Source organism: Phoenix dactylifera, chromosome 1, assembly GCF_009389715.1.
Source record: "Phoenix dactylifera cultivar Barhee BC4 chromosome 1, palm_55x_up_171113_PBpolish2nd_filt_p, whole genome shotgun sequence".
Lineage (NCBI taxonomy): Eukaryota > Viridiplantae > Streptophyta > Magnoliopsida > Arecales > Arecaceae > Phoenix > Phoenix dactylifera.
Window position 1 is genome coordinate 30,365,045 of NC_052392.1, and position 26,105 is coordinate 30,391,149.

General features: G+C 38.4%; 2 protein-coding genes across 2 annotated transcripts; one reads left to right on the forward strand and one right to left on the reverse strand.

Annotated features, from left to right (window-relative positions):
- Positions 1-2,604: 2,604 nt before the first annotated feature.
- Positions 2,605-3,536, forward strand: LOC103719528 (calmodulin-like protein 7). The gene has a single exon (XM_008808821.3). It carries the CDS (start codon positions 2,717-2,719, stop codon positions 3,410-3,412), a length of 696 nt encoding a protein of 231 aa, XP_008807043.1. The 5' UTR covers positions 2,605-2,716; the 3' UTR covers positions 3,413-3,536.
- A 2,005-nt stretch (positions 3,537-5,541) lies between these two features.
- Positions 5,542-25,520, reverse strand: LOC103719527 (chaperone protein DnaJ). Its single transcript, XM_008808820.4, has 11 exons — positions 25,101-25,520; positions 22,837-22,905; positions 20,402-20,494; positions 20,111-20,232; positions 18,231-18,426; positions 17,521-17,696; positions 16,372-16,501; positions 15,296-15,456; positions 14,513-14,604; positions 14,087-14,183; positions 5,542-6,060 (listed from the first exon to the last, which is right to left on the reverse strand). Exons 1-11 carry the CDS (start codon positions 25,413-25,415, stop codon positions 6,015-6,017), a joined length of 1,497 nt encoding a protein of 498 aa, XP_008807042.2. The 5' UTR covers positions 25,416-25,520; the 3' UTR covers positions 5,542-6,014.
- Positions 25,521-26,105: the final 585 nt, after the last annotated feature.

Here is a 26,105-nt window from a genome sequence, read left to right on the forward strand (position 1 = left end):
GGAACACAGTTAAGTTGTCTAGGAACACAGTTAACTTGTCTGGGAACACAGTTAAGTTGTCTAGGAACACAGTTAACTTGTCTAGGAACACAGTTGTTTAGGAACACAGTTAAATTGTTTGGGAACACAGTTAACTTGTCTAGGAACACAGTTGTCTAGGAACACAGTTAAGTTGTCTGTGAACACAGTTAAGTTGTTTAGGAACATAGTTATTTAAGAATACAGTTAAGTTGTTTGGGAACACAGTTAACTTGTCTAGGAACACAGTTAATTTGTCTAGGAACACAGTTGTCTAGGAACACATTTAAGTTGTTTGGGAACACAGTTAACTTGTCTGGGAACACAGTTAAGTTGTCTAGGAACACAGTTAAGTTGTCTGTGAACACAGCTAAGTTGTTTAGGAACATAGTTATCTAAGAATACAGTTAAGTTGTTTGGGAACACAGTTAACTTGTCTAGGAACACAGTTAATTTGTCTAGGAACACAGTTGTTTGGGAACACAGTTAAGTTGTTTGGGAACACAGTTAACTTGTCTGGGAACACAGTTAAGTTGTCTAGGAACACAGTTAACTTGTCTGGGAACACAGTTAAGTTGTCTCGGAACACAGTTAACTTGTCTAGGAACACAGTTGTTTAGGAACACAGTTAAATTGTTTGGGAACACAGTTAACTTGTCTAGGAACACAGTTGTCTAGGTACATAGTTAAGTTATCTAGAAACACAGTTAACTTGTGAACACAGTTAACTTGTCTAGGAAAGCCTGAGAGTCGACTCCAGGTGAGCAGGGGTCGACTCGTGCTGTTAAGGGGTCGACTCCAGATGAGCAGAGGTCGACTCCATGTCTGTGAACACAGTTAAGTTGTCTGGGAACACAGTTAACTTGTCTAGGAACACAGTTAACTTTATTTTTATTTTTATTTTATTTTATTTCTTCTTTTTCTTTCTTTTTTTTTCTTTTTTTTTTTCTTCTCTTCTTCCCTTCTCCTTCTTTCTTCTTCCTTCTCCTCTCGCGAGGCCGGCAGCTACGGAAGGGGATCGGACGGTGGCGGCCGCAGGATGGGGCCACCGGGGGGGCAGCGACTCCTCTTCTTTGGCACCTCCCCACCGTGGGGGCGGAGGTATTTCCGGCGGCGCGGAAGGGGGCAGCGGGTGCGGGAGGGGGCGGGCTGTGGCCGGCGGCAGGCGCGGGAGGGGGTGGGCCGTGGCCGGCGGCTGCCTTTTTCTTCTCCTTCTTCGGTGGGAATGGGAGAGGCGGGGGCATTTTTGTCCCATAAAGCAATGTTGAAATATATATGGACCGGTTGTTAAACAACCGGTCAACAGGGATTTAATGTTAAAGTTCGGTCAATAAATGGACCGCTGAGCAAGTTCCCCAAGAAAGTATAGATTGGCTTCCAGCTCAACCTCAACCGGCATCTTGCTAATTAGATTTTTTTGTCGTGGCATCCTGTCCCTATTGTCCTTGCCAACTGCTTTATCTCTAGCAACAAAGATGATCCGAGGGGCAAAGAAGAAACCGAGACCAATTGATTCCTGAGTATAAGAAAGAGCGAGTAAAGAGCAGAAACAACTTATTTCAAATCCCATTGGATGATTTAGACGTTTTTGACTTGATTGATCAATGAAATTGCCTAAAGGATTAATGGAATTCTACTGCAGAACCATGTTTAAGTTAAAAGCAATGCAGCATGGTCCAGGAGAATAATATTACAAGAGAGAAATAACAAGGTAGTTGATAATGGTTTGCACATATATTAGGTAATATTATTAAATACTAATTTTAAGATGGATGTGGTACGTGAGCAGTTGCATATGCTAATGTGATATGTCCTTGGAATTGGACGTATTCTCCGCTTGGTGGAAGTAAACCAGTTGTAATCTACTGCCGGGAGTCTAGAGGATCTAGAATTTAGATCATGCGTGGGTTATACGCGTTTGTTGGACGATCACAAATTCTCAACGTGGATTTCCTGCTGACTTTTGTGCCAGATTTTTCCGACCATCAAGAAAGTACGATATTTTCCGACCGTTGAAATTTTTTCCACACAATAAACAGTTAGCAACCGTTTCTTGGTGCAAGGCCGTTACCATGATTTTGAAACCGTCGGAACATATGATATCTTTTTTTTTTTCTATCTTTCTTTTTAACGTGAGAAACATATGATATCGGAAACTACAGTTGCGGCCAAAGGTGGACATCTAAGAGCCTCCGCCGTTTCAATTTGTTCCAACTCATTTCTTGGTCAACTCCGTTACCAATTCAAAATCAAATTTAGTTGTACGATTTCGTGCGTCAGAGGAGTGTCAGCTTAATTATGAAGGCTTATAACCCAATCCTCCATGCTATATCGGCTTTCTAGAAAGAAAAAAAAAAGGAGTCATTATTCTATTCCATGGTCCAAGGACATGGAGCTTGGGGAAGCCTTTGGAGGCCTTAGGAATAGAATAGATGACGTGTAGGCCGCCATCAATGGGAGAAACGGTATTATAGTGTTCACGCGGTTTTGTGGGACCAGCAGTCTCTCCGTATCACGCGTACACTGCCCTTTCTCCGAGTAACTCTCCTCCCACGTCGCTTTAAAGAGCCTCCACCGCTCTCCCTCATCTCTTCTATTCTTTTATGAGACCCTTCTTTCCCTTCTTCATCATCTCCCCAAGGAGCTAATAACCTCTCTCCTCTCCTCCCCCTCTTGTCCTGTTCTTCTAAAATTAACCATGACTGCCCTCATCTTGTTTGCCATCCTCTTCACTTGCGGCCTTATCAACTCCTACTTCTTTTTCCACCCTTCAAAGGTCTTGGAATGGCTTTGTTCGATTCTTCATATAGCTTCTTCCACTCCAAAGCCAAAAGAGAGAGCTCCGAAGGAGGAGGACAGGGAAGTGGTGGTTAACAAGGTAATATTCGACAAGCCCGACCTTGAGACGATATTTGCCACCTTCGATAAGGATGGCGACGGCTTCATCACTGCGAAGGAGCTCGAGGAGTCGCTCAAGAAGTTGGGGCTGTTCAGCACGAGAAATGAGATCACGAGCATGATGGAGAGGGTCGACACCAATGGAGACGGTCTTGTAGACATCGAGGAGTTTAGAGAGCTCTATGATTCGATAGGAAGAGGCCGAGGACTGGGGCGAGGAGGAGAGGATGGTGATGAGAGAGGAGAGAGAAGTGGAGAAGTGGAGGAGGAAGAAGAAGAGATGGAGTTGAGGCAGGCCTTCGATGTGTTTGACGAGAACGGGGACGGGCTGATAACGGTGGAGGAGTTGGGATTGGTGCTGGCTTCTTTGGGGTTGAAGCGAGGGGCGACAGTGGAGGACTGCAGGGATATGATAAGGAAGGTGGATTTGGATGGGGATGGCATGGTGAACTTTGAAGAGTTCAAGAAGATGATGAAGTGTGGAAAGGTCTTTTGATGATGCAAGTGTATCACCTACCTCTGCAATATTGAGGAGATCATCTGTAGTTAGTGGACAGGGTAGTCTCTCTTCTTTGCCAATGGTGTCTATACCTTCAAAGAAACTTATTCTAACTCTTTTTTAGTTTTTTTTTTCTTCCTTTTTTGGGGTTGGGGTTGGGGTGGGGGTGGGGGTGGGGGTGGGGGTGCTTGGTATTACAATGTAAATCAAGTTTACCGTTTACCTTCTTCGGATATATACAGTTTTTAACCCTATCATATGTTTCTTGTCTTTGAAAGGTTTTCTGTTAGATGTTTCATTTGCTCGAAATTACCTGCTTAGCTTGCAAGATGCAATGGATATATAACATTGTCTATCTGGGAATCATATTCTATTTTGGCCAACTTGTTTAGCTGGGACAAGACTTGATGGTTATGGTATAAAGTGCTTATTTTGTGGGCTCATGATTTGTGCTTATGAAGGTAAGGATGTAGGGATACATGTAAAATCTTATCTGATTCCTACTTAATCTTGTGTTCTGTCAAGTATAATTGAAACTCTTAAGGCTTAGCTACATCATAAGCTCCAATTAGTCCAAGCCCATAAACAAAGTGTCCATTCCCATGTTTCAGATGTGAAGTAATTAGGATGTGTCAATCAAAGTTTGGAACCCACCATGAAACCCAAACTTAACACATTAGACCTAACATGAATGAATTGAGGATTCACCTAAGGAATCTAACCTAATCCAACCTATCAAGTCAATGGGTCAGACCTGGTCTAAAGTCTAGATCTAAACCACTATGGGACTGCTTTAAGTCAAGATGGACTTAACAGCTGGACTAGTTTCAGTTTCCTAGCATCCCTGCTTGGCAGACAGCCTAATCAATTAAAAGCCAGACATAGGACAATATCAAACTCTAATGGACCATATAGCCGACCTGCATGTAGGCTAGTTGGGGATTCTTTTTCTTTTTTCTCTTTAACAGATGGATAATTAACCACCACATGATACACTATGTACATGATAAATATATAATTTTCAAGGATATCCGAATCTGGTTGGTTAAGTTCGAGGATGTTTTGTTTGACTTTTGTGCATTAATTTCTTGATAAACTAAGGTGAGACAAGGAGATGTGCTCTCTCTCTCTCTCTCTCTCTCTCTCTCTCTCTCTCTCTCTGCGTGTGTGTGTGTGTGTGTGTGTGTGTGTGTGTGTGATCAGTGGATCAAAGCATTTGTTAAGTAATTATTTATATCACATTGGCAAAGATGATGGCAGGAAATGGCCGTAGTTTGCGTGTCAGCTGATGTATAAAAATGAAGGACAAGTAGACATGTTAGTGGTCCTACTACTGGAAGGTGTCAATGAGAAGGCATTGCACAGAAGCAGCTAAGATAAGACAGGAATTTGATTTATAGTTTGTTACATTGGCAGTCATGGATCTCAAGAAACAACTCCAGGTCCTTAAGTCTTCTTGACCTAGCCTCGTGGATGGAGACAAAAGAATGGCCTGCAGCATCCAAGGCTGAGAATATTAAGGGGTGCCACAAAGTAAAACAGAAAGCATTCCGTCTCGCATAATTTGCTTGCCTGCTTTTCCTTTTGCTTTAAAGAAGTATTGATGCCCCCTTCGATGTCGGAAGGATATATGGAATTCTATTCTTTGAACGAACCCACAGCCCATGCATAAAGCTTACATAGAGAAAATATGCACCATCTAGAAGTATCAATTCAGATTTCTTCATTGTAAGCCAAGATTAGCAGCAATCGAGAAGAAATGTATCATTACATGTGCAAAATTTATCATGACCCTTGAAGAGAAATCTATTTTTCTTTTTTAAAAAGTTTTTCTCCTCTTTTTTTTTTGCCTTTAAAGTGTCTAGTTTTAATTCTTTATGTAAGCTTAGCACCACTTTTCAAACACACTTCATCATCACTGATTGTCAATTTGAGCACCATAGTTTTCTGTACTGGGGTATAAGGGTGAAAATCATCTATGATTTGGAGATGATTATCATTATCATCGTGGCGTAAAATCCACTATATCCTGATTCTTGTTGAATACCCTGAAAATATTCTCCATTCAGTTTCAGCTATTCTAATGGTTATGCAATTCAAACTTAACATGTTATCCTTCTGAGATTAAATAACTGGAATGTTGAGTTTATCATATATTGCCCATCAAACAAGTGAACAAACATTGGTGCTTCAGTCACCGGATTACTCAGACTCTGAAGATACAAGCCTGCAAAATCTGCAAAGAACAATGGGCGGCGCTGATGGAAAATAACACACGGTGCCCTGAACTATTTTAGCTTGTCCTCACAGGACGATAAGAATACAAAAAACATTACACTTGTGCAAAGAATTGCAGTTGCTAATTGTTAACTCTACAGAAAGGGAAAATAAATAAAAGTTAAAAGAATGTCACAAGAAGTCTCTCATCCATCATTTCTTGAATATTATCCTCCCATGTGTTGGCTTGTTGCAGCAACGGCCGTGACAACTTCGGGCAATTTCCAGAAAAAAAGAATAGGAGAACACGGACCATGGACTCATCTACATACCGGACGGAGATGGCATCATCATCTAAAATCTGTAAGAAACTGCATTTGAACTAAAGGTTGTCTTTCAGCCACTTTAGTGCTCCATTAGCAACTGACCTGCAAGTTTCGAGTTCACATAAGATCTGGCACTGGGCTTAAACCATATTGTGAATATGACTAGGTGAAATGAGTTTGAAATATGTAAAAAATAAAAAAAGAAATGAAATAATACTGCTTTTCCACGAAGGGATAAATAGCAAAAGCAGATATATAGAGCCAACTCGGCATCAAATAAGTGTACAGTTGTTTATGATATTAAGCACGGTTATCCACAAGTAACTTGCTATTGTTCAGCAACCCCTCAGACCAAGATTGTTTTTCTGTATATTATATGCTTTAGTAGATATGTAAATTTCCTCTTCACCTATAAAGTCCAACTGGCTGTAAGAGATATCCTGACCGATAACTGCTGGCAAAAGATCACTTTATTGCAAAAATGGGCGGTCCATTGTGTGTATTGTTCATTTAGTTACATGCAGCATGTTGGGATGCTTATATTAACAAGCATTAGGCATTACTCTGTGAATCACTATAAAATGTATTGCTGACAAAACAATGATTCATAGAGTAATGCCCAAGCCTTAGTTGTGTTAAGCATAAATGACAGCCCACAAGATCAAATCACCTTCAAATCAAAGTACAGCAGACTAAGACAAAACAATGCATACAGTAATGTCTAGTTCCTAACGGTATTGAGCATAAATGGCAGCTGACAAATCAAATCACCTCAAAATCGAAGTATGGCTGACCAAAGAATGATCCAGGCCAAATTAAAATCTGGGCCTTGGTTCCGTCTGGATGCTGGAAACACATACTTAGGAAACCGGAATCCAGAAGACAACTATCTAGGAACTGGCCCGAACTCTGATTAAATTCACAAATATTTTTTCTGTTTGAACATCAACGCTTATATAACTGTTGTATATTGTAATGCAACCTCCCATGCAAGATTCCACTTTGGTCCTACCATTGCCTTGAAAATATACACCAGTAAATTCTCTCTTTCCCTGTCTCTCTCTCTCAGCATGTGCACCAAGTGGAATAGCATTTATTACTTAAACAGAAAATGAAAATCTTTAATCAGAGGGAATGACAGCTATCCATTAAAGATAGCTTCCTATTAAGTGCATTTACCATGCCTGATGCTATTATCTGTACATATTGCATGTACCCAAGCATGCGTACATGTACATATGTGCTTATGAATGTATTGCTGAAGATCATAAAGTCATATGTCCGCCCCCCTTACAGCTAATAGTAAAGCATCCATTCTAAGAAGGGGTAGCCAATTGGAATTAACAAATGAGATTTCAGAATGGAGATTTCAATTCCATATGGATATCCCAACATCCTGAAGTAGACAATTTAGGAATAATGAGAGATGCAGATGTAATGGGCCTGCCTGAGACCTGATGTTAAACCAAACCGGTTAAGACTTGATTCAGCCCCTCCGGCCCCCTTAATGAAAATATGGTCTGCTTGGTTATAAATCTATATGCCACTTTTATTTAAGGCCAGACTTGGATCTTCCAATATCTAACCCAACCCTAATTGATATATAGACCATGATGGATTAGGAAACTCCCTGACCCAACCGACCTAACAGCCCCATCCTAATATATAAATTATCTATATAAGCAATCATTAAATACATACATACATAGTTAACTAGTCAAGGCAGTAAATGCCAACCCTCTTCTGACTCTCAGTGAAAAGGAACTTCAAAGCCTCCCAGCCGAATATGTTGGTTCCCTTGTCTTCCCTATTGCGATAGTGTCTCTAGATCAAGGAAGTGGCAAAGGTGATCCACTCCAAGAGGAGAGTAGGAGATTGTAGGACCGGCACGCATCCTAGAGATTGCCAGTTGGTAGGACTCCCAATGGTTCAAGGAGGGGGGGGGGGGGGGGACCATGGAGAGCTCGGTGAAGAACCCTAGCACCAGAAAGGAGAGCTAAGAAATAACGAATAAAGGGAAGAAAGGAACTTTTTAAAATGGGGACAAGGGTAATTTCGCCCCTAACTTACAATCAAGGTTAGCTGAATCATGCCGAACCAGCCGATTTGAGAGGTGCCAAACCGGACCAGTTAGTTACCGGCACAGTTCAACCGGTCGGTTCAGGATATAAAGGCTTTCCCACATTCGAAGCCCTAATCCCCTCGCTTGGTTCTCTTCAAAGCCCTAGTCCCCGAATCCATCCATCCCTGTCGAGTCAATGACGACGACGATGACAAGGTCCCCAGCCAGGTGAGTCTCTCTCTCTCCCTCTCTCTCCCTCGATCACCATCATTAGATCTGGAGCTTTCAAAGCTCCCTCATGACAAATTGAAGTGGTTTGGTCTCTCTCTCTCTCCCCCTCTCTTAGTCCCCATTGCTAGATCCGAAGCTCCCGAAACTTTCTTGCAATGGACTGAAGTGGTTCAGCCTCTCTCCCCCTCTCCCTCCTTCCTCTCCCTCTCTTTCTTCCTCCCACCCTCCCTCTCCCTATTTCCATATGCTCTGGCACGATACAGTATACATCCGTATTATACCGAACCAATCGCTTGCTGGTACGAGCTCCAGTATCAATTCGGCGATCCTTGCTTATAAAAGTCCTACCAAATATTAAAAAAAAAAACAACCGTCCACATCCGTTAGAGTAAGCCTAACCCAAAAGTGCTTGCCCTGAAAAAAGGTTGATATTTTCTAGATTGATTTGTAAATAGTCATAAGAGAAACTTTTCTATATAATATCGACAAATATTTGGTGTGACTTGCAAAAAACCCTTCTTCGTTTCCTAAGTGATTTTTTTTCTCAATCAGTGGTATGAGCTAAAATTCCTAAATGCAAAATTGTCTGGCGGCTTTCCTAAAATAGCTAGTTATCATGCAATATATTTTTTTGGGTGCTACAAAAAGGATTGGTAGACTAACTAATTTTTGTTGGTACCTAGAGAATTCTTGACCTCAAAAATATTCCAACCTTGAAATCAACCCCAAGACAACCCCAAAAAGATGGGGATGAACTCGAATCTAGAAAAATCCAACTTTAATGCATTTTCTCTATTTGGATCTTAGATATAGAAGTGTAATCAATGTGACATAGTTTATACGTGGGTTGGGTTAGATCTAGAAATTACATCCAAATTTAAGTAGGGTTGGATTTGGATCAAGCAACCATAATCCAATCTTGACTTAGTTGCAGCCCTAAATATAAAACATAGATAAATTTTCACAATATATAAAATTATGCTTGACTTTAGATTGAACCTTATTTATATGAAGCAGGCATGCATGCTAGAGCCAATATGGAAGTACATACAAGGAGCCACATCTATTTATTAGAAAATAAGGAAAAGAAAAATTGAATAAGGAAACTCTTTGGAAGTGGGTGCTAGGATGACTTTCCAAAGATTTTGAAGCACGTACACCACCCTATGTAGAAGTTTCTTGTTACGAAATATTTTTTATTGCATTATTAGAAAAAATATGCTATCTTTGAGTTTAGGCACTCTAAAAAGTTAAGATCATGTTTTTACGGAAAAAAAGTTCATTTACATTGTGCTATGATCATACACTTTGATCACCAAATAATCATAATAATGCACCATATTCTAAAATAAGGACAACTAACAACCTAGTCTTCTTTTTTTATTTCCGTAAGTTTAAAAAAACAATGACTTTCTTATTTTGAAAGTGACGTATGCGGCCTCATATGTGGATGCAATTCCCTAAGCAAACCTCATTCGTCATATGTGGCAACTAGGCTGTATGATCTGACTAGGCAGCTCATTTAGCATTATAAGCCCACATATGTGGCCCTGATTAGCATTATGCATCTGTACATGCAGCAAGTTTAGCTTTATATGCATATGCAGCTCACTATTATGCAAGCCTATGTGCGCAGCACAAATTCAGTTAATTGGTGGCTAGATGCAGGTTATGGCTAGGAAAAATATAAGTGTTATTACAAATATTAATTTGTCAATAACGTTATATTATTGCTATTAGGTATAAAGTACTGAGTAATAAGTAGTAATTGTTAGTTGTTGTTGGTGTTGTTACTAATTGTTATTATTGTTCTATTATGTATTATGTTTATTTGATAATAATTTATAAAAAACCAACTACTTAAGCACCCAAATATGTCTGCATATTGTTTATGCCCCTTGGCCACCCACATACCTGGCCTCTTTTTAAAACATGGGAACTTAGGTGGACAATATATATGCTTGCATTCAATCAAGATATAAATTTTGGTACCAAGTGACTACACAGACAAATGAAATTTCCCACCCTGCATTTTGCCATCCTCCATGTCTAAGAGTAGGCGAAACTTAAGACGGCTGCTGTGTTGGTGCATGAGTTTAAACTAAGATAGATTTACTTGTTGTCATTCTATGTTTAATGGCACATGATTTCTTCCAACAATCATCTTGGCTAAGCATTCGTAATAAATTCATAAAAGGCTCAACATCAAGCTTAAAGCCAATTGTAGAAAGTTGTTAGCTAGGATGTATCATACTTTGATCATAAATCTAACCTGATTTAGAAGAAAGTATGCTTGATAGTTAAGTATGGTAATACCCGAATCATATTATGCCAATTGACACTCACAAGACTATTGGACATCTATATCAAATTTGGATGTCAAGATAGTGTAGGCTACTCCCTATTTCTCAGTCCAGAGTCACCACCTAAGTTTTGGAGTTAGGGTATCATCACAAAACTATAGCGTGGGATAAGGCAATGGGCAAGGTCCATGTTAATGGCAAGGAAGGGCCATAAAGGCACACCCCACCACCCCTGCCAGGTGAAGAACCTAAAGGTAGATTGGATACTTTAGGGGTTCTACTTCTAACCTATTCTAAGATTAGGGTTTTAATCTCAAAAACAAAGAAGAAAATGCAAAGAAGAAAAAGAAAAAGAGGGGGAGAAAAGGAAAGGAGATTAGGAAGCCACCAATGTTGCATCTCGTCTTTGTTGCTTCCTCTACTTATCCCCTTAGTATCTGAGCTTTACTCAGAGAGGCCTCCAACTAAGATAAAAATGATAGGTCTTTCTTCTTGATTGGATGCTTGGATCAGGTCGTAGGTGCTTTGAGGTGGCTTGTTAGGGTTTGGAGGTAGAAAAAAGGGCTTGGTGCAGAAGACTAGCTAGGGCTTTGCTAGACTCTATTTGGCATGACCTCTCCTAGGGTTGCCATTTTCTCCTCTTTTTTACCAAGGGAGAAGAGGGGTATTTATAGAGGAAGCAGAGGGAAACCAAGGGCTAGAGTTGGGGGTTCTAAGCCCTTCTTGAGATCTAAGGGCTTGGGATCAGTTGCTAGGTGGTGTATTCCAATTAGCTAAAGAAGAGGCTCAAGCATGGTGATTTGGCAAGGGATGAAGGGTTGAGATTTAGTGAAGAGGTGTTTCTTGCATTTCTTCTTCAATAGATGGCTAGGATGAAGAAAGGGGTTCTCGAGGATTAGGATTGAAGCTCTAAAGGCTACTTAGATCCATTGGTGGAGATGAGTGACATGGAGGGCTCTTATTGGCTGAGAGAGAGAGAGAGAGAGGATTAATGTTGTGTAGAGCTAGGATGCAAGGAGGTTATGTTTTCTTTAGTTGTGTTTCTCTGGATGGTGGAGATGAAAAGATAGGGACAAAGGGCTAGATTGACAGGCTTCCTGATATAAGGGCTAAGAAGATGGTGAAATGGATGAAAGAGACTGACTAGTTTAGGTTGGAGAGGATTAGTGCAATGAGTGGTCGAGATTTTCTAGAGATGTGTCTCCTACAACCAGGAGGGATGGCTAGGATTAAAGGGTGGTGAAGGGTCATTGCATATCATCAATTTAAGTTCGGGGATGGAGGTTGTTGGGAAGAAAATCTCCCTTTGTCTTTATTTAGAAAGGCTTTGGAAGTATAGAAGTAAGGGTGTGGAGGTTGTTCAGAAGAAAATCTCCCTTCGTCTTTATTTGGCAAGGCTCTGGGAGTATAGAAGGAAAAGTGTGTACTAAAAACTTGACAAAAAGGAAAAGAATGAGAGATCAAGTTAGTTACAAGACAACAAGGACGGAGATGATGTGAACGATAAAGAGGGTGCCACTTGTCAGGTCGTCGGCAAGTGGTCCCAGAAGAGGATAAGGTTTCCCTAAATAGTGGGTGGAAATAGAGAGTTGTTCTTCATCTCAAGAAAGGGCTTTGATTTTAGGGTACACCTATACTAGAAAGAAGAGGCACAATGTTGTTAAAAGCGGTTGCCTAGGCACTTTATTTAGTCGGACTGCATAGGCCACGCCAGTTTGAACCTTACCTCTTTATGAATTTCTTTTCCAATCTTTTTTACCAATTTAAACCTCATATGAAACACATGGGAAGACAGTGAAGGCTACCACAACCTAGTATATCCAGTAGGCTGGTACACAGCTGCTGATAGGTCAACTACCAATGGCAAGCAACAAGAGGCAACTACACCTCTCTTGATCCCACCATTCTTCTACTTTTTCCCCTAAATTTTTCCTTTTCTATTTGCTAGTCTCTAGTATGCTTGCCTCTTCCTGCTTCTTGTTAGGTGGTTGCAAACTGGATGTGTTCTGTAACTTGCAGGGCAACAATTATAATATTAATGTCCTTACGGATTTTGATCTTTAGACTTTTTATATGTGAAAAATAGGTTCATGATCCCAAATAGCATGAAAATAAAATATATATGAAGTATGAATACTAAAAGCTTAGAAAGCTTTCCCCCCTTGGCGGTTGTTTAGGTGCCTAGGTGCCCGCATAGGCCATAGAAAGGGTCCACCGGTTCGCCTCACCTAGGCAATTTGACAACCTTGAGTGCGAGAATATCAAGGAGAGAATGTCACAACAAGATTGTTAGGTTGGGTAGGGTTCCTAATTAGGCAACTAGGGCTTAGGTTCGAGCCATTCTAGGGCTTAGGATGGGATTAGTCCACAGTTCTAGGTCAGGCCGATCTAGGGTTAGGTTCAGGTTGGTCCGAGTTTTATGCTCGGATCCATACAGGATTTTGGTTCCAATTAATCTAGTGTTTTGGATGGATCCAACATGGAGGAATCTTATTCTCCCTCTGACAGCTAGGCGATGTCTACGGATAGATATGAACATTTTTTTTACACAATTAAAACGAATAAACAAAAATAATAATCTAATTCTACACTCCCAAAATCCTTTTCCCCTTTCACTTTTGAACCATTTTCCTCAATAATCCATCGCAACTTTCTCAATTCCAATAGAGCCCCTTGCCCACCAATATTGTAACCATCTAATGATGAATGAATTAGACATCTTAACAAAAACCAACTCAAAACTTTGTCATCCCATCAAAACTCCATCCTTGCCTCCTTCCATCCACTAAGCAATCACTTACTTGTGGCAAAATCCCACAGCTGAAAAAAAAGCTAATTATCATCTATAAGTCCTTTACTCACCAAAGTGTATGATGAACCTCACTCTCACATTTCCCATTATCACCGGCATGATTTGGACCCCAGCTAGCTGAAGTATGTTTTTCCAAAAGCTAACTTTTGTCAAAATATCTAAACATTTTGGGTGTTCAAAGTCAAGTGATGTATTAAAAGCACAAAGGCTACATGTAACTCATCTTTTAACACCATTCATACAATATAATCTTTCCAATAATATTTAGGATAACATAATCATATCTTGCAGCAATCGTTTCCTCCTACTCTATCCAAATGACTCATAATTCAGCCAAAGAATCAATCTAGTTAATGTTTAAAGTTTGACAAAACAAGAGACTCTTTCATAAACTTCAGCTTTGTCTCCCATCACATTGCACCAAAATGTCCTATTTTGCTGCATCTTAAGACTATCCACAGGTTATAGCACACATTGGATCAGTTCCTTTTTTTAAGACAAGAGTAGTACACCATGACATTTCAACACAACAACAATAACAAAAATGAAATATATTGGCTGCAGAAGTACAAGGCATACAGATAAACAGGGTATCTAGAATCTCCTAAAACATCATAACATCTTGGACATTGATACTTGCCTAGTTATCACTCATCAGCATAAGAAGCCACTAATATCCTTCAAGGAGCACAGATTATGAGATTATACATGAGTACTTACCCTGCAAAATCTTTTAGTTTCTGCCAAAAGTCATTTTGCCCACCAGATTGATCCCAATCTTCTGCCTCCACACTTTGTTGGCTATCCGTTCTTTTTACTGCAACAAAAAATAGATGGTTTTATACTTCTCTAGGACTATAATCTTAAAGTTTATTAAGTACAATATGTGTTAACACAACTAAAATGAGCACTTAATACTTCACTTTGAACTGAATAAAGTACTGAGAAAATCAACTTTTATAAGGAGATTCTCTCTCTTTTCATTAGTGCGCGTGCAACATAGATTTGACATCACATGTTCTCCAATCAACCTTCTATAAAACTTATGTCTCCAGTTTAATATCCCAGTACCATTAGCGGTACCAATTGGGTGCCAGTCAGTATGGTACTGGTACGTATCTATAATTTGCAGTGCTTTCAACTTACTCTGCGATTTGGTTTTAGCACTGGGACGTGTACGGCTGAGAGAAGTATCACTCAAAGATGCAAGTTCTTCAAGCAACTCACGCTCCCGTCCACTGCAAGAGAATACAGAGTCAAGAGATGGCCTAATGCCAATATTACAAATAATGATCACAATATGTATTCCTATAAGTTCAACAAGAAGACTGGCTAAGATAATTGAGAGCTGAAATCAACATTGGTTAACAAACATTACAAATAAACTTGAATAATAAGAAATCGCTAACCCAGATGGTAGGACAATTAGCTGAGAGAGAGATAGCATTGATAAACTGATAAGTCGTAGCATAGGCGAAATTCTATGCATTATAAAACAACCGTTTTTGCAATCTGCCGGGAGCCAGCTTTCTAATATTAACAAGCTTAGGTTATTAAGAACCATGTTCAAAAAGAGGTCTATATAGAAAATGCGACTTTCTCTTCTTCAGGAGAATTTGTTTCTTAATGCTTCATAAAGAACCAGCAAGCAAAGAAACAGAAGAAGTTTTTGTCCACAAGCCGCTTTGGTCAGTTTAAGGGCCAATGATGTCAGGCAAAATTGGTCAGCCAGTTCTTTGCCAATCTAGTGGTGTGTTTTGGATGAACTCCAAGTCCTTTTTGTCTGAAACAATCTAATTTAGACAAGATTAATGTTACAACGAAGAAGTAGGCAAACAAAGCAAATCAGGTATTGCACATTTGATTCCCTTTTCACTTTTAAGATGGCTGAAACTAGCTCATATATTGGAAAAAGTTTATAATGATCACCTGATATGATTTGGTATAGTGACCTTAATAGCAAACAAATGGTCACCACGTATCGATGGCTTGTTTAACTTAGGGACACCTCGTTTAGCTAGAACAACCATGTCACCAGGTTGAGTACCAGGAGGTATTTGAAGTTCAGTAATTCCATCAACTGTTTTCACCTGCTTAATGCAAGCTTTTACAAGGAAAAAGATCAATACAGCTGCATCATTAATGGTGAAATGATGTAAAAACATGAACAGGATATAGATCATTCAAAACGCAATAAATCTGCATTCTTTCTAATGTACTAGGCCACTAGCAGGTAGAAAGAAATGATAAGCAAATGATCATATAGACAAAAACTACAAATATACAAGGGAAAAAAAAAGAGGCATGTCAACAAACTAAGGTGAAGTTATTTGAATTCCCTATTATCCACGCATCTAAAATGACTCGAAGGAATCAGAATATAATTCTATCTATAACAATGGGATAGTTAAACTTGATATATCCATGTCAGATACCTAAATCCTGAACACTGACATCAAATTCTGCATTAATACCTCATTTTTTAGTCATAAGTTTCCTTATTAAGTTCACTGTTCATGAAGATTTAACATGGTCACAAAATACATAATAAATTTAAAATGTATTGCCATTTATTAAAAAAGGTTATTTGTGAAACAAATATACACATCCTCTATACTGTGAGAGGACCAAATGGAAATATTAATAGCTTTAGGGTGATCTCAGCATTAGGCTACTCTTGACAAGCTGGACATAGCTCCCTAGATTGTTAGTGATGTAAATAAGAAACTGTTTCTCCAGTGAACAAGTTGATCCAGATGCAATTATGATGAGGTCAGGAGATTTATTTTTGCTTTGTCTCCTTACTGACAACACGCAATGCATGGCCAGTTACCGTTTGAAGAACCATGGAACAGATGGGACTTACTAGTTATTAAGATCCGTTTTCATTCTTCATAGTTTTCACCAAGGTGGTTGGTTTGATGATAATCATATATCTTTAAGGCAATATGTGGCAGTTGCATAGTTCAATAAAGAAGTCAAAACATGGCAAGTTTAGATTTCACCTTAACAGTAGCCCCCAAAATGGCTTCAATATAATTTATTGAGACAGTTGAACGTAAATTGATGCCGTCCCTTTGTATTTCTGGCACCTCTTCCACATCAAGTAATACATAAAGATCTCCAGGAGGACCCCTGGTACCCAAAAAATAAACAAATAAATAAATAAAATGCACACCAGGATAAGCTTAATATGTATATTTTTCTACATATACTAATTTAAGATGTGATAGAAAACTAGGCTGACGAGAAATCCTCTACTTGTTTTCTTAGAAGAAAGAAAGAAATGAGAATTTCTTTCCCTTCCAGTTGATTTAAGGCAACACCACTCCTTTCTTCTTTTTTTATGCCAATGCCACCTCACCCCTCACAAATCATGTCTCTCACTCTCTTCCCACTCTCTTTTTCCTCTCCCTTGGTAACCCCAGCTTTTAATTTTGCCCAAACTTATAAATCTACATCCCCCCCCCCCAAGGGGGTGCCGCCTCTCCTTTCCTTTTGGTTATCCAAAACCCCGTTAATTACCAAGCCTCTAACCCCATGTCTCTCTCTCCCTGCTTCCCTTCTTAGACCACCCTGTCCTCAAGAGATGATCCCTATCTTTTCTTCTTCCTCTGTGATCTCTAGTTCTTCCCTGCAGCACTCAGCATCTACAAGTGGATTTCTCACTAGTATCTATGCTTGCTGAAGGGATAGTAGAGAAAGAATAAGTCAAAAAATAACTTGCTCATCTGAAAAAGAATTTGCCAAGCCCGCAAAAGCATTGGAGTTCACTCAATAGGGAATCATTGGTGAAGAAGGATTTGTAAAGCTTGCGATAACACTTAAATAAGCATGGTCCACTTATGGGGTTTCCAAAGCACACAAAAAATATGATTGCTCATATAATTTACAATGTCAAAATTCACAAGTTCACATGATAGCACATAGCATACTTCATTTAAAATCAAAATTGCTCAATTGTACTGCCTTCATAATCTCAATATTTTAATATATACTATAGAAATATTAGAAACAATGGAAAAATTCTTTACCCATATTTGATGGGAAAAGGCTAGAAGGAGGATAATGTGAAAACCATATAATCTATGAAAAACAGTAAGAATATTGTATTAATATATAAGCTAGCAACTTTAGAACATTTTTTGACATACCCTTTGGGTCCGGCATCACCTTCACCACGTACACGAAGAGTACTACCTTTGCTAACTCCAGGAGGTATTTTCACTTTAATATCTTTTCCAACACGTATACGCCCTTCCCCAGCACACTTTCGGCAATACTCAGAAATGATTTCACCCTCTCCACCACAGGTGGGACAAATGGAAACCTGTATATAAATAAAATTTGAAATTTATTAGAAAAACTATTTAACTTATGGTGAGATTTAATGAAGTTAGCACTTCCAAATTATCATAAGCATCACTTTCCATGTTGTGATTGTTTCACCGAGGCAGAGAATAGAGAAAAAAAAGCATATTAAAATAGTGATCAAGCAAGTTAACTTTTAAACCAAGTAACAAATACAGAAAAATATTTAATCATCCTCAAAATTTTTCATCATTTTTTCTTGCGCTTATACTGACTTCTTGGCAAAAAAATTACTCTTTTAAGAATATTTTGCGATTGCTGAAAGTTTTTGTCATATTCTTCACAGATTATATGGGGACTTTTCTTTTTGTCTCCTATCCATTGAGATTCTTCAATGTTTAATATATTTCTCAGCTCCTTCGCCTCTCAATCTCCAACATATCCCAAATTACTCCTGATTTTTAATGAATTACATTTTTTTCCTTTGGTGAAATAATCTCACATCTTGATTGCTGTTAATTCAGTTGGAAAGATAGATATATTTCCCACTCACCTGGGAAAATAATCCAAAAGGTGTTTGCTCAGTTCGCATGACTTGACCTCGTCCACCGCAAGTTGAGCATATTCTCATCTTGGAGCCAATCTTTGATCCAGTGCCAGCACAGACATCACAAGTCTCCAAATGAGACAACACAATATCCTTTTCTGTGCCAAAAATAGCCTCTGAAAACTTCAAAACTACGTCATATCTGGCGATACAATTTGGAGTTAGCTAAGTAATCTTCATGAAAAACGTAAACAAAGAGGAGCTGCTGAATGGTATCACATCAAAAGACAATTAAGTAGGCCATATGCAAGACTGGGTAGACAACAATCAGTAATCCACACTACATGACATACATCCATATACTTAACTGGGAAGCAGAACATATGATTGTTTAGGAATCAGTAACACATATTAAACAAATTGTAGTAGGACTACCATGTCAGGCTTTCTTTCCCGTCAATCTTCACAAAAGTTAAAACAAGCAACTTGGCAGTGAAGCGCCAGTCATGGATATATAGCGATCAAGTCTACCGATATATCACCTTAAATTACTATCGGAAGGATCAAGAAAATGCAATAACATTCCACAACTGCTACCTTGAGAGTTTCTAGCAGCAGAACTGGCTGAAATCCACAATGACAAATAGTTGAAATTCATCATTGTGGACATTTTCTTCTTGTTACCGGTAGATGCTAAAGCCTGTCAATGCCAGTAAGAAGCTCCAATAAAGTAGGAAAAAATCATGTAGATAGACATACCCTGACTGTTAACAGACTTAGGTAAAGGGGACGCATGTCCAATTGGTCAACAGCTCTCCTCGCTGTGCCCAATTTATTAGACAAGTTATGCCCTTTGGCATATATCCATGGAAAAAGAGACTGTAAAATTGCTTCAGATCTTAAGTTGGCTTGAGACTTCAACTCTCAAAGTTAATGGTAGTGATAACAATACCAAATATTGGTGAACTAGGACTTGTTCTAGCTGTTACACCCTTATGCCTAGCACCCAGAGGTTCTAGGTTCGAATCTTGGATGCTAGAACTCAAAGTATTTACACATAGGTAACTAAAAATGCAGGTGAGTGGGTCTCCCTCTTTTTCTCAATAAAATAAAATATTGCATAGGTCACAACTAATGCAAAATTTTCAGTTTAGAGAATTGTAGAAAATTTTATAAAAAGGGGCAGAAGGAAATGAAAGATGTTGAAATTGTGATGCCCTATACATGAAGCTTGCAGTATATCTCACTGAAAAGAGTCTTAGAATACAGGTAGCATAAATAAGCAGTAAAATTCTCCTATTGGAAAAGGAATTTTAAAATTTGAGCACGTAAAAGAAATATGTTCAATAAATTAATCAATCTATCAAGTAACATGATATTAAATATATATGTATGCATGTATGTATGTATGTATGTATGGGTGACTAGGCTCCAGTCAACTAAATCTGAAATGAGATCCAGTCAACTAAAATTGGAAGACGGGGGAACAGCACCAATGATCCAAGACGCCAGATATGATCTACTACCTCCATACTGCTTATCGACCGAAAATCATGTATCTTGGAAACCCCTAGCAACACGTATCAAGTGGTCACAAATGAGCATAGTGTCATATTATTTAAACTGTCCATTTTGATGTGCAGGGGGACCTCCAATATATATGATTTTGGTCTATAGGCAGTTTATTGGTAGTAGATTATATTCAATAATTCAGATAATTGGTGCATGCATGCATGTACATATGTATAGCTAGAAAGTGCATCTTTTATAACTTGGGCATCATAAATGTGATATGTGCATGTTCAAAGATTATCGTTGCCTATTTCTCAAATCAGACTGAAATAAGAAAGCAATTTTTTCCAGACACTTGGAGGTATTTATGTCACCTTATATCTTCACCCTTGACAGCAGCACCGCGTCTGCGTGTTCTAAATGTACTCTGGTCCATGCCAGAGAAACCACCCATGCTCGCACCAAAGAAAGTCTCAAATAGGTCAAAAGGATTAGTCTGCAAAAAAAATAGAAGAAAATCTACTTGAAAAAGACATGCATCTTATTGCTGGTATATTTAAGAACATTTCCAAATGCAACCAACAGGACACAATCTCTACATGAAGTCATTAACGCATCTACTTAGCCATTCAATAAGACGTGCACATAAAATCTTAGCTTATTACCGTATATGCTCCAGCTGAACCTCCAACCGAACTCTTAACTCCAGCTTCACCATACTGATCATATAATGCCCTCTTTTTATCATCTGACAGCACCTGACAGTGAAGAGATTCAGTAATAGAGAATACTGGTTTATCAAAAGAAAGGTTTTTCAAAAAAAACTAGCACAGGAAAGCTATGATAAATATCAGACTCAAGAGACTAAAGATAAAAAAAAAAATACAAATTCAATGTAGCTAACAAAGAGAGAGTCTGTAAAGTCCTGTAAACCTATATCCGGGCCCCTCAGGGGTTTTACAATTCTTACAAGAGGTTGTGCAAGTAAGATAGCCTTAATGTTTGTAAATTTTAACATATTACCCACAACTTTTATGTGCTATACAAATAGAACTACATAAGTGTCAAAATAGTTATGCTCAATGTCGTGGGTACAGCTAAAGTTTCAATTATGGTGGACCCATAACAAAAGCCAGCTTCTCAGACACTGGTTTGACTAGGGAGCAATTCAAGAAATCAGAGTTATATAAATATAGAACATGGAAGAATATGGAAAGTCAAAAAGGAGAAAAATACTAAAAAGATTAAGATTGTAAGGTAATAAATGTATCTATATAACGATCACATAAAATCAAAATGCATATGAGGGGTAGCAACAGGTAGAAACAACCAGTATATATTAAAGTGACTGTATTATGAATATAAATTCATCATATACAGAATATTTGTGAATGGTTTCAAGGATTCAAGTATTGGTGTGTATAGGTCATAAAGTACCATACCAGTAAGGTACTGTACCGGTATACCCTCAGTACCATACCATACCAAATTACCAACACATCATTTGCACCTTGCTTTTGCTTTGTTGGCACCAACACACAAACAAAATGTGCCAATAGAGTACCAAACCATATTTGAAAGACACCAGTATGGGCATCAGTATCACCGCTTCAATTTCTTAGGGAATTCTATGATTATTCAGGTTATACGCGGAGCATAATTTAGGCAATGAAATATTTGTATACGATTGAAGACATTCCAATAATTTAGATATCAGTTTGCTACATATAGGCCTTTTAGTATATCTCCTTTATCAGGTACCAGCGAAGACAGGACATAACTGTATAGAGAAATCCAAAGCTCGGTGAATATGATGATTACATGCAAGGTTTCTTATGTGATCACATACAAGGTCCTCATGATGGAGCTCTCTTGCACATAATGGATTCAATCATGAATTTAATGCTCACTCATGCTTTCAAAATTTTATGTAACCTCATGGCAGTGCTGTTTTAGTGAGCATCGCAGTCTTATTCTGCTCAGATCTTCATGATGCATATCCCTATGGTTTTGCCATATTATGATAATAACCTTAAACATAACCACCAAACCTTGTCCCCACTTTGATTACGAACAAATCTTTTTTCATGAGCACACTGCACTTATTCAGAATACAAACAATTATGTAGGCAACTTGCAGATAAATGGACCTCATATATAGATCCTAACATGAAATATTAGATCAAAGGTAAGTCCACCATCTGTAAAGCACAAAGTGATGGAAACCAATGGAAATGTGATAGCCATGTCTGATGCAGGCGTAGTATGACATAGAACAAGAAAAAGGGGTACTATTGTAAGGAAAGATTTGCAAAAGTTTGTTTTGATTTTTGATGAAGGATGGCACTTGTAAGTAGGAGCAATGGTAGAAAATAACATGCAAAACCAGTTATAAATAGTTGGGCCTTGTGACTACAGATATAGTCAGGGGACTTCAGAATAACAAAATTTGTGGCTTAGGAAGTTTCATGCAAGCAACCAATAAGGAGCAAATTTTTGGTCACAGATGATGCTACAAGAAGTTTATGCTTCACATTTCCTATGTATGACTCAGATTTTCAGGATATCTATCAAAGAACTAAAGCAGAATTTGTAAGGTATTACTCTATCTATATCACATGCACTTATGCAGATTCTAGGTCTACCTTGCAAGCCTCCAAGGATACCATTAATTGTACCTTGCGTATATGTGCATTTGCTTGGGTCTTCACAAAGAGTGGCTCATATCATGTAGACAATGGGTCTCTAGTAATCTTAGTGTGATTAAGTAGTAATACTGAAGAACAACCATGTATGCAAACTGCATATTGAATGATGAAAATTAAGTAAAGATGGCAATTGACATGGAGCCTTGCTCAGTTCAGTATACCAAGGATTTGTTTTGCTATATGTTCTGGGTGTCTAAATCTGTGAACAGCTTTTAAGATAAGCTTGCACTGCATAGCGCTGATCATCACAGTATTAGGAGATCTGTAGAATGTGGAACACTAAGCAAATGAAAGAACATAAAAATCAGCTTTTAGGTAGAACAAGCAAAATCTTAGTTTAGATACAAGAGCAAACAACTATAACAGGAAACAACCCTCAAAAAATTGCATACCTCATATGCAGTGCTTATCTCCTTGAACTTTTCTGTTGCTCCAGGTTGTTTATTGACATCAGGGTGATACTTGATAGATAAAACATAAAGTCAGCATATTGCTGCAGATGCAACATAAAAGAATGTGCATATTTAATGTCGTTAAATAAGTAGGGCTTTAAAGCTAGACATGTTCTAGAAACTTCATATTGACTACTTCATAGAGCAGGCAGCACAAGGTTTGGACTCAGTTAGCCCAAGTATGACCGAACAGTAATTAAGCACATAATTATTTAAAAGTCAAATTCCATAAAAATGAGGCATGAATTGCCAATATTGTTGAATGCAATAGTGAACCACCATGATTGCCTCCTATCTAGTTTGTATCCCTTATCATAGTGGCTTTCATTAAAACATCCATTACTTCTCAACTTGAATCCACGACAACATTACTTACACAAGATTTCCCTAATTCTTAAAAGACATGATCAAGTCATCCCCATCAATGGTCTACTTTTCTTTGTAATAGAGCCACATTTTAGAACTATAACAACATCCAGACACTAATGTTGATTTAAATTTTTGCCTCAGTTTCTTGTTATTCTCGCAAATTTGGATATGGATAAAGATCTTAAATCCACAAGTTCAGATTCTAATAGAACTTTACGTGCTGATATACTAATTGAAACAAGAAAAAGAACAAAAATCTTCCTACAATTACCTTAATATCCATATATCCTATTTTCACATGTGCATGACACCATCTTTATTGCTCAAACAACCCGAAAGTATAACCACTTTCAACACTTCAACAAGATTTTCTGTGGTCTCACTGATATAGTATGATCACATGCCAAGAATAGTAAGCTACTCCATCCACCACACTAACTCTACTTGGTACGTTCTTCATCAATTCACATATGAAGTTAAATTTATACCTAGGGCCTGTTACGCATGATTGATTTAAGAGGAGGGGCTATTAGATGGATAAGAGAAGGGGTTATTAGATGGATGGTTGTGATACCACCAGCAATGAATTGTACATAATTTAGGTCCTTTTATTATGTTTGTTTTGTTTAATTTAACTGAGTTAATGAATACAAACCCACTTTTGCTTAACATACTTCTTTTGATCTCATTTAAAAACATTAACTTGAGAGAGAATTACAGGAATGTCTTTACTGGATGAGGGTGTGTACTTGTAAAGGCTTTACAGTATAAAGGCACATCAGGTACAATTTCTAGTGGGAGCTTACACAAGCCTCGCAGCCTTAAGCAATCTTCCATCCATGCTGAGGCATCTGTGTCATACCCTGTAGCTAATAGCAAAGATGTCCCAGAAATAAAATTACAACTTCAATCTAACATTCTAAACTAGTAAAAGAAAGTATACATTGGACATTCATTGCTGATTAAGTTTTACCACTTAAGTCTTTATTGCACTTGTCAGCACCCCTTTATTGTCTCTGGTATATGAGCAATTGGGTATTCATCCAAGTTTTCCAGCAGTGCATGTCAACAAAGATAACATTGGGTATATTTATTAAAAATGGCAACAGCTCCTAAGCAATATAAGTTAGATCTTGGATGTTTCTCTTTTTGTGATTGATCTCTAAAATGATGATGCCATAAAGATTTAATACAACAGCTTCATAATTTTCTTCTTCCCTTCTAACCTTTTTCATACTTCTCCCATAACAAGAAGACCTGTATTCACTTACCTGAAAAGGGACATGCAGTGCACCTTTGCCAGCAGTTTTACATTGGTTGAGATCTTTGATGTCAAGATTAAAGTCATTTCCAATAACAAGATGGCATCTGCCAGAGATGCAATTAATAATTTGAAGGAATACACCTAAAGGTTGGGTAGACTTCTGTCTGTCATGTTGTGCCTTTTTTGAGGCACAGTGAATACAAGGCATTCTAAGGTAAGTCTAATGATCTAAACATTGTCAAAATTGTGTTTGTCCTAACTAATGCAAGACATTGTACCAGAGCACGATTTCTTTATGGACTACATCTGTTTGTTTTTATAGTTTTGCCCCTTCTAGGTTGTTGTATTTCTCGTTTTGATCTTAGTAGGCAGAAACAACTGATCTAGTACAATCTGAGCAAAATTTAATTTTCATTTCATGCCTTCTCTATGACCAACCAATTAAATGCTACCAAAATCTCTGAAATATTACGAACTAACGCCGACCAAGTTTCAATATAATTTCTTGATTGGAGACGGAAGAAAAAGAAATCAAAGCCAAGAAAGGTTCGAGAACACCGGCAACGAGTACCTGGCGAGCTAATCTTCGGTAGGCGGCCTTGATCTCCTTGTTGTTAGCGGACCGGGGAACTCCGAGAGTCGAGTAGTAGTCCGCCGACGCCGTGATAACGTTCGCGAATCCACCAACGCCGCCAGCCGAGCAGTCTCCGTTTCTCCTCGGGCTCTTCCTCTTCTTGGAGTGGCGGAGCGAGAGGGACGGGTCGGCAGGGAGGCGGTGGTCGAGGAAGGAAGGGCGGAGGTAGCGGCAGCGGGAGAGATCGGGACCGAATCCCCCGAGCGATGGCTTGGAGGGGGCGAAGGAGAGATCGGAGAGGGAGAGCGCCATGGTTGGACGCGGGGGAGGGGATGGGAATGGAAAGGTGTTTGCTTTTATGGACCAGAAAAGAAGCGAGAGCGTACCTGAGGAAGGACTGGAAGGGTCAGAAATAGCATTCGCTCGAGCGTCAAGTGGAGGATATTTATGTCCGGATCATGGTATACAAGAAGAAAGAAGTTTTATTAACGGACTAATGCTGGGTGCGTGCAGATTTATCTATTTTTATGGTATATTAAAAGAGAATTTTGTAAAAAAAATAGCAGATCATATACAATTTTTTGATGATAGGTCAAAATTGTCCTGGGCCTTTCCACCGCATCCCATTAATTTGCAACATCGATCCATGTTGTGCAAGTTCTAATTGAATTTTGCATAAAAAGATGGGAATAGTTAATTTAGAATATAATTAATATAATAGAAAACTTAAATAAACCTTATATTTTGTATATGTAATAAATCAGGTATTTATGCTACATTCATATCGATGACTCCAATCAGTATATCGACCAAAAATAGGTCTCAGAAGGTCATCTAATATAGACCGAATAATGATAGATCTTCAAAAGAGACTTCTTTTATAGGTCGAATAAAAAATTCTAGAAGGATGTTATCTTTCGATCAAGTACTAAGGTGTAGAACAATAACTCGATTAACAGGCAAAAGTACTCAACTTGTAACTGAAGTATACTCTACTAGCAG